Source organism: Phaethon lepturus, unplaced genomic scaffold, assembly GCF_000687285.1.
Source record: "Phaethon lepturus isolate BGI_N335 unplaced genomic scaffold, ASM68728v1 scaffold35970, whole genome shotgun sequence".
In the NCBI taxonomy this organism is placed as follows: domain Eukaryota; kingdom Metazoa; phylum Chordata; class Aves; order Phaethontiformes; family Phaethontidae; genus Phaethon; species Phaethon lepturus.
Genome location: NW_010510464.1, coordinates 11,382 through 21,043, shown reverse-complemented (window position 1 = coordinate 21,043; position 9,662 = coordinate 11,382). Strand labels below are relative to the sequence as shown.

General features: G+C 47.7%; 1 protein-coding gene across 1 annotated transcript in view; it reads right to left on the bottom strand.

Moving 5' to 3' along the window:
• Positions 1-205: 205 nt before the first annotated feature.
• The window catches only part of TRAF2 (TNF receptor-associated factor 2), a 19,718-nt gene continuing 10,261 nt past the window's right edge, over positions 206-9,662 (bottom strand). Inside the window, 7 exon segments of the mRNA XM_010297122.1 lie at positions 206-424; positions 1,155-1,303; positions 4,490-4,667; positions 5,631-5,809; positions 5,888-5,990; positions 6,681-6,755; positions 8,481-8,552. Of these exon segments, the coding sequence (XP_010295424.1) occupies positions 206-424; positions 1,155-1,303; positions 4,490-4,667; positions 5,631-5,809; positions 5,888-5,990; positions 6,681-6,755; positions 8,481-8,552 (975 nt within the window).

Sequence of the window (9,662 nt, the reverse complement as noted above, 5' to 3'; positions counted from 1 at the left end):
TCAGGGAAGGTCTTTCTGACACCAGGGAAGAGGGTTTCCATCAGACACCTCGTTTCCACTCAGAGTTAAGGTCCCTTTTTGGGGAGGGCTTTTCCCCTTCCGCTTTTTCCCCCCTCCTCGCTCCGAGACCTGCCTGAAGCGCAGCACAAGAGGGGGATGCCCCACTCGGGGCTGGCTCTGCATTCACTGCTCCCGGAGTTCAGGGTTAGAGGCCCGTGAGATCAACGATGGCTTTAATAAAGATGGCATCATCACGCACGTAGGAGTTCTTTGCTTCCATTACGGAGACGGGGCAGAACAGCGGGCAGCCGCTGGCAATGTTCATTTCCGTGATGGGTCGCTGGAAGGAGGAGGATGTCACGTCGGGTCGGAAGGCATCGATGATGTGCTCCCGGTTGTTCTGATCCAGAAGCATCAGGGTCACCTGTAGAGAAATGTGAAAATGTATGAGCACAGCTGAATAAAAAGCACATGGAAACCCAGACCAGCCACCTGCTTGCTCAAAGCCTGTGATACATGCAAGTACAAATGCTACGTCATGTGCCTGAGAAATGCCTGTAAGTAGAGTCAGCAGAGAATGTCATCTCAGCGACATTCTGCAGAAATCTTCCCACATCCTGCCCTGTCACTGGAAACTTCCGTGTGGCAGCACAGGGCTGTCAGACTGACTCTGAAAACCTGCAACTGGCCGGCATGGCGTTCGCTCCCAAACCAATACCCCACGCAGGTATTTCATTAAATCACAGAGTTGCTGTCGCTCTGCGAAAGAAGGTGGTGTTTCTCTCTGCATCAGTGTTTCGCCCGCTCAGCCTCAAAGTGTTTCACAAACCTGCCACGTCTAGGAACTGGAATCAGAGCTTCTGCCACCGAGTGTCAGCTGCACCCTGAGTATCGAGGCCACAACTTTCCCTTGCCCTGAATTCATGCAGAGGCTCCACTCGCTTTCCAAACATGCTGCTGCAGCCTCTGCTGTTTCGTTCCCCTGCCCTGTAGCACACTCGGTGCTTTCAGCACAACTGGGGAATCGCCAGGGCAGCCAACATATCAAAGTCCTTCCTTCTTCTTCTGCTTGCTAAGTAGGTCAGAGCAACAGCATCTAGAAGTTCAAGTGTGTGCAAAACTAGAGAGGCATAGCGGCCTTGTCCCAAACCTACCTTCTGGTTGAAGGGCCACCGCAGAAGCGCGTCGTTGGGTCCTTTCATCACCACAAAGAACAGGGACAGATGGGTCCCACGCCCAGTGCCGTCCCCATTCAGGTAAACACGCAGACACATCTTGTAGCCGTACTTGCTTGTGTAGAAAGCTATCAAAGAGTTGCAAAACAGACACAGTGAGTGTCAAACCCAGCAGCAAAGCCTGGCACCAACAGGTTCCTTTGAACTCTGAGGACTCTAAAGTTTGAATCCTGGAGGAAGCCAGGTCTGAGTCTTAAAATACCTGCACCATGGAGATGGTCTGGAAAGCCACCGGCTACAAACAACAGTCAGATGCCATCTTAGACTGGCCAGGAGACAGGCCAAGGTCAGGCAGTCACAAGTCCCTGGCCTAGCCGAGACGCAGAGCATGGCATGGGCACAGCTGGGTACAGGCTCTGGGTTCTCAGGCTCTCTCCTTCTCCAGCAATTCTGGGAATGCCCACGTTGTGAAACCAGACCCGTGCAAGGCCACAGAAATACATCTTGGAAGAGGACCTGCTACAAACCACCCTCTCACAGCGGCACAGTTACATGCCTCAGGTCTGGGGAGGCTCAGCAGCCTCAGGGCACAGGGCAGGAGATCAGAGACAGCGTTTTACTGTGGGGCTCTGTGCGCTTTTATGAACAGGCAGACTAGCAATAGCAGCGACACTGTGCACTTCACGGGGCGAGGAGGAAGAGATCAGGGCTTTGCCACCACTTCCTCCTGGCACTCCCCAGCTCGTTTTCTCTAGGCCTTCCTCTCCACCTGCTTCACCTAAAGGCTTTCAGGGCAGATGCCACTCTCTGCTAGTCCAAGCAGCACATCCTCACTGCCCACGTGGGGCTTCTCAGCACTCCTGTAACCCTGTGAATGTAAAACCAGGCAGGGAGCTGGAGGAAGGCCCCAGCGCGGTGGGAGTACCCAGGAAAAGGCACCAGGCAGCCAGAGTGCTAAACACCTCGCGCACCACGCTGCCGGCTCGAAGCAGGGCATCCTGCTTCCCACCGGCTCGAGCAAAGGCAAAGCGCCTCGGAGGCAACGCAAGAGCCCAGCAAGCCACCCCCGGCACCTGACGGCCAGCAGCGGGTGGCTCTCCAGCAGGACCTTCGCTCTCGACTGCGCCAGTTCATGCCCCCGACAAACCTTTCTTGTGAGGATTTGCCTTTTTGAACTCTTATGATTTTGCCCTTTGCAAAGTTGTGTGGCAATCATTGTGCCCTCACAACGCGAGTGAGTGGTAACTCTACTTCCTTCTCCTTGTTTTAGCACTGATTTCATTTGATATTACATCACCTTTATGTTTAAATAAAAACCAATTATACTCATTTCCCTTTTTCATCCCATTTGCAACCTAGACCTCTCTCCTCCTAGCTGTCTCGTTGCCAGACTGAACAGCACTAGTCTATTTGCTTCACTTTCTAAGAGGAAAAAAAATCCCACACCTTCACAAGAAACCTGTGTTTCTCAGCCTAATTTTCTCAGCTAAAGCAGCACCAGGAATGAGGATCTTTCATCTGAGCAACACAATCGACTACTGCAGGAAACAAGGCCTCATACTTTGCACTTGCAAGAGAAAGAAAAAAAAAAAAAGAAAGTCTTGCCTTTTCCAGAAACAGCCCCGGTGTGAGGCAGAGGCAACCCTCACCTTCCAACCCCTCCAGCCACACGCACGATTTTCATGAGCAGACTGCAGAGACCAACCAGCAACATAAAACACAGTCTGGTGGCCCACAAAGTAGTTTTTCCTTTGATGAAAGTTTATGAAAGCCCTGAGCCCTGTCACCGCTGCCAGGCGTGGGATGGAAACCAGCCAGCACGCAGCACGGAGGAGGAGGCACCAGTAACCATGAGCTACAGTTCTGGGAGAAGCTGTGCGTTCAGAGCATGGCCGAACAACTGTCCGGACAGACGAAGCCTCTGGCATTCGGAGAGGTTTCACTCCTTCCCCTCCCTCGTGCTCTCTCTGATACTTACACCCCTCCACCAGCTGACTTGATTCTCAAACTTAGAAAAAGAAATCCCACCCCCCTTGCAAGGACCCCAGTGGCATCTGCCGATGGAGGGGCCTGAGGAGCCCCTGAGCTGGGGCACAGCGAGCCGGGATGCCGGTGGCCACAGGACAAGGTTCAGCTCTGTCCAGCATCTCCCTCCAAACCACAGCCTCTGGAGATGTTCAGGTCAAGCAGCTCTTGAGCACAGTGCAGGAGATGGACAGGATGCAAGATTTAAGGTCCTCTCTCTAAGCCAAAAAAAATAGACTTGAAGCCGTTTTGTTCACTTTGGGTGAAGGAAGGAAGCACTGCCCTTCCCGGAGGGGACAGAGAGCAGGGGTTTTCCACAGCTGCTGCTGACATTTAAAAGGAAATGCTAATTGCATGTGCACAGTTTAGTTCCCCTCAAGAAGGGGAATCCTTTTTTCTTTCAGTTTTTCAAGAGAAAGAGGACTCTGAATAGCCTTCATCCAGAACACAGGTGTAAAAATAGTTTTAAAAATTAAATTGTTTTTATCTTAAGGCCCAGGCACAGCACCAGGAAGCAGGTATAAGGTATGTGCTCTAAGTTTGCATGCAGCTCTGAGCATTTTGAAAAAGCTCTCCAGCACACTTAGATCTAAGCAATTCCTGCTCAGGCAAACACAAATTCCCCTCTTCAACCATTTTGTTGCAAGGTGAGCTCCCCACCAAGCAACGAAATTACGTGAAGAGATGGTTTCATCTTACAGCTGCAAGCCTGGGAAGTGCTTTCATAAGCAAACAAGCCAGATCATAACCTACTGCTCACTATCCGAGATTTTCTTTTTTAAGAACAGAAGGAACAGTGCTGGGCTGGGGCAGCTCTGCAAGGAAAGCCTCTCCCTCTAACAGATATTCAAGCACTAGATATGGTTTGGCCTTTATTTAGACGTTGTTTCTTGCAACGTCATGCTTTGGGTACTAAAATATATTTTTGGGCCTCTAATATATATCTCCTCCAATCCTTAACTATTTTATCACTGGCTTTATGGTCCCTGAGTATTTCAATTCTAAGTAAAGGGTTATGCAGGGTTACCCTGGAGCTAAGAGGGTTGCATTCTCCATTATGAGAAATTAAAAAGGTCTTCTGTAATCAAAAAAGCACCCCTTTCAGTCGAGCAGTTTCATTTAGCCCAATGCTAAAAAAAGTAATATTCCAGGCTCCTCAGGGGAAGGGGGACAAAACAGAAGTAAATCTGGATGGGCAGCACCTCCCCTGCTAAGGACACCGCTACAAATCTCACACCCAGCTGAGACGCAAAAGGCTTTTGCAATTTTGCAAATTTGTGGGCAATAACCTGGAGAGAAGATCGCAGGAGAGCGGCCTGTTATCGCCTCCTGACGCTTCCTGGCAAATTCTGTTATCTTCCAGATGAAAACACCATCGTAGGTGGAAGCTTCCATGTTCCGGATCTTTTCCTCCATCTCAGCCATGGCCAGATCTTTGAGCCCAATGCTCCTTTCCAGCTGCCGGACCTGCTCAGTGGGATACACGGTGCAGCCTGGTTAGAAACATGTACTGCTGTGAGACCTAAGAAAGCCAGCAGACACCAGCATCCCCTCCAGGATAACTCTTTAGTGAGAGATGTCCTCCAGAACTGACAGGGGCCACAGGAGGGAGAAATTTAGCATCGTAAGCCAATTCACTGAAGCTTCCTTTTGAACCTGTCATTATACATTGATACAGTTCAGTGCTTGAGCTGGAAACTTTCCCAGAGCGAATGTAAAAATGCCCCCAACGAGCAGCTCTGTTACCTTAACAGCACAAGAAGTGAGGATGGGGTGGGGGGAAAACCAACCCAAAACCTCAGCATTGTGACAAAACTAGACTGAGAAAGAGAACCACCGACACCCAGACAACAAGGTCTCCACAGGGTTAATCACTGCTAGCTAACGTAGGGTTACGCCAGTTTTGGCAGCTCCCTTGCCAAGAGAGCACAGGTACGCTGCAAACTGCACAACTCCCAGCTGCCAAGACACACTGGCAGCGCTCAGCAGGGACTGTGCTGGAGCATACTGGTGGGGGCAGCTTCTTCACACCTCCAGACCATGCTTGGCACAACAGCGTAGCGCAGCATCAGTGATTACACTCCTTTTGAAAGATCTGGAAGGTGAGCAGCCCCATGGATTCAGAGAGGTCCACTGAAATGCTGGGTGCTCTGTCTCTTGTTGGAAAACTTCACCTAGCAACATCTCAGTGTCTGCATAACTTGATTACTAATAGAGATCTGAATGCTTTATGCAAGTCAGTTTAGTTCCCATCTTTTCCAGGAAGATTTTGATGGATGGGCACGGGCAGAAAGGATACTGTAGTTCTGCCTTCAAATTTGTGGAGTTTCAGGGCTAGGCGGTGAAGCTTTCCTAGCTAATAACATGGAAAAGAAACTAAAAAAAGTCTCCGCTCACAGTGCTGGAAAGCACAAGCCAGTGGTTACATACCTTGTTACTCAGCGTTTCGATTTTCTCCTGGTCTAGTCGATGTTGCCGACTGTAGGCTTCGGCTGGTTGGGACCCTCTTTCCACCTCCCGATTGAGCACACAGACAATGTTCTCAAAGGTCACTGTTTTCCTCTCAAGGGCTTCACATCTTCCCAAGAGCTCCAGGGACCTGGACAGCTCCGACTCCGAGCACAGAGAGTTTGCTGCCAATAGCGGGGAGTTGTTTTGTGATGAGGAAAGAGCAGGAAGGGGCTTTAGGTCTCCAGACCCAGCCTTGAGGCTGAGCACAAAACTCAGCAGCATGTAGAGATGCTCTGCCAAGCACTTGCTTTCGTGTTCTGGCAGCTTTTCATTCTCCACCTACATGAAGAAAAATACATCTCCCATTCAGCAAGCTCAATCTACACTGTCACCATCCACAGAACAAATTCCTCCTTTTGAGGTCACAACATTAGCTCTAATTTATAAAGGAGAAAAACCAAAGAAAGATAGTTAAAAAACCTGTTTTGGGGGTGTGATCATTTGTTTTGTTTTAGAAATGCTGAAAATCACATACAATGATGGATGCTTAACGCTTCCCCAGCTCTACACACTGCTCTACTCTGTCTTCCTCCATTACTTCACAAAAGGGCTCCCTCCGTCAGATGTACTTAACAGCATCAAACAACAAAGCCTCACATAATCCCCCTGAGGAGGGATTTAGATCAGCTTCACTAGTAGAAGCGGGGAAAACTAAGTCACATGGAGAAATATGGCCTGGTCCCAGTTCTGTGCTTACGGCTAAAAGCAGCTTAACCACCAGAGACTCAAAGCACTCAGGGTGCTCCTCAAGAAGGAAGAGGTTTCATTCCATGTTAAGTTCATTCTCTGGATACCTGAACTCTGGACAGCAGATGATGTTAAGCTCCATTTGCAAAGGGTTTGAAACACCACTTCAAATATCTGAACACAAACATCTGTAACGGTTTGGGCAACAGCAGTTTGCAGGTTAAGTCTAACACTGGAACTGAAAACAAGTCCCAAGATAAACATCAACAGACAAGCCCTTACCACCGCAGCACACCCGACAACCTCAAATCTGCAAGGCACTTTAGATCTGCCGCAAGTCTTCACATGGTCCCGAAACTAGAAAGGGAAGAAGGCAATGTTAGATCTTATGTGTCCCCAGTAGCTCCCTTACCATCTCACTGACGTCTAGGAAACTGAAGAAGATCTCAAGAACACCCAGGCCACCACTAATCACTAGCTGCCCAAGTGCGTGGTTAAACCTGGACACTGCCTACCCTTAGGTATGACCTTCACGGTAATATAAATATAGCACTGACACCTGAAAGTTTTATTTCTCTTGACAGCTAGGAGGTCTCACTTCTCACCTGCATATGCAAGAAAGAAAAAGCAACCAGCACAGGCACATGTTATGGATGCTGAGCAACAAGCTTCACTGAGGGCAGAGGAAGGGGAGGCATGAGGAACAACCCTATGCAACAGATAGCCATTTCATTTTGTGTACTTCATGTGACTCTAGTCGGGACATGCCACAGCTTGGTATTTTTACTTTCAGCTAAGTATTATAAATCTGAGAACAAAAAGCTTCCTGGTGGTCCTGCCTGAGTATTTATAGCAATCACTGCAGGTCCACCTCTGCAAGGGAAGATGCTCTGCTGGGTCCAATCCCCTTGCTGGGGTGCCGAAGGACGTGTACCTCAGCCACCTCTTGTCTAACAGCTGCTGTGAAGAACAGAGGCCAACAGTGGATATTTCTACAGAGAAGTGCCACTAAACCCCCAGCCACCAAGATGACTCGCTTGGGTTCCCACACAGTGCATGATAAATGCTAACAAGCACTGGCACATCATCATCTTGTTTTTGATGTACCTCTGATCATCAGATATCAGTGGTCTGTTCAGAACAACAACCATATTCCACATTTAACACCTACATCTGCTACAACAGATGTCGATTAAAACTGTTTTTAAACCACTTTTTAAAAAAGTTTCTAGATCCATCTGGCTTGCTTAATGAGTCAGGTTACTCAGAGTTACAATGGCTGCAGCTAATCAACAAAAGTTTGGAGAGAGATAAAAGAGGGAGTTAATATTTAAACAAAGGGTAGATCACCTATGGGAATCCTACAAGTCTAGTCTCTGCTGGGCTCCAGCTTCAGCCTGCAGATGGGCAGATCTATATCCCAAGACCCCAGCACCAAGTCCTTCATTACGCTGCCCATTTAGAATTCTTTGCTCGCCCTTTTGATGCTTCTGTCCCCCCTCCCCTTTTGCAACAGCGCTACTAAAAATATTTGGCCGTAGCAGGCAGGACATTTTCAAATGAATGTGATTCTTTAAGATGTTTCCCAAAACTTTGATTCTCAGACTTTTGAGCCTTGCCCCAGAAGCCAGTAGCATGGAGACCCTATAGAGATGGATTCCATTGCACGATTAATTAGAAATAAATTAATTTAGCTGGAGATGGAGTCCCTTTCCATAATTGCAGCAATGGCTGATATAGTTGCTTTACATAGGACATAAGTCCCCTTTAAACCCACAAGCATGCTTTTCCCATGGAAACTCCGCACCCAAACATGGCAAACGCACCGATCAAAGGGAGGTGGCATCGGCAGCCCTAATGCAAAACTACAAGTGCCAATGAGTCACATTCACCTGCACCCTACCGGTATTTTGACCCTTATGGAAAGGTCACATCTGTACTAATGGCTGCCACTTAATTGTCTTCCCCAATCCACTTTCTAATGGTCTCGGTTTTCCTCCCCACTCCAAGAATGCCAGTGTCAGCCCATCAGGACCCCAAACGCCACCGCAGCACATGGTTCATCAACAGTCAGATAAATACCTTCTCCCTTGGAATCTTCTTCCCACAGCCTTCGCAAGTCAGTGGAAATTCAGGGCAGACTTCATCATGAGCCTGTAAAAGAATTGACAGGAGAACATTTAGTCCTCTAAATAAAAGCTCCAATGAGGTTATAGGATAAGTACAATTCAACAGGGGTAGTTTTATATTTTGTTATGGGAGAGCGCTGTATTCTACCAACCCATACGCAAATCTCAGTCATGCTGATAATTCTGCATGCTGACCTACTTGTGTGATCTCCAGGCTACCAGAATTTTGGGTGCCTATGTAGCCTCAGCCTCAATTTAAAAGCTGCTATAATTTAAAAGAATAATCAAATTGCTGCTTTGATGGAAAAGATAAGCAACAGGAAGCTCCATTTATGGCTCTGCCAAGAAAATACACGTTCCGGCAGGTTCAGTGAAGTAAGCCACTATTTCAGCAAGATAATTTGTATAATTTTTCCACTGTAATGGTTATCAGTCAGCTTAAGTATGAACCCATAGCCTACTCATCACACACTGGGCTGAGCTGTCTGATAGAATCTTCACATTCAAATCAGAAAATTATTTTTCAAACAGAAAGAAAAATATTTTAAAACAGTTGCATTTAATAGCCCCTCCACACAAGCACCCACCCCTGCAGCAAGAGCACAGGCAGGTTGTTTGGCAGCCAGAGGAACTGAACAAATGATGAGGGCAATGCGATAATCTGTCCTCAGCAGATACTAAGGCCAGCAATACCAGCTAAATTGGGAATGCTAGAATGTGTCTCTGCTTTCTGTGTCATTTCCACACTGCTTAAACCTTCTCTTTACACACCAACCAGGTGAAACAAGGCATTGTAAATGCCATGAAAATGCAGTTCAAAATTCAGATTAAAAGATCAGTGCACTGAAGTATCCTATCATGGTAGTAATAGGAAAAAAAACCAAACACAGAAGCTTTTATAAAGCAGTTATCGGAAACCAGATGCTTTGAAAACTTGGTCCCATTTATTCTTTATTAGAAGAAGTTACAATGGGGGGGGGGAACATGCACAAGCATAAATACTGTCACCCCATCAGAAACTGGAAAGTGAAACCCATTAGTGGCTCAGCTTTGGCTTCTTTGTTACTCTCTCCTTTTTATACTTTAAATGAGTAATCAGACTCAAAGCCTCACGGCACCGTCCCTGGAAAAGTGA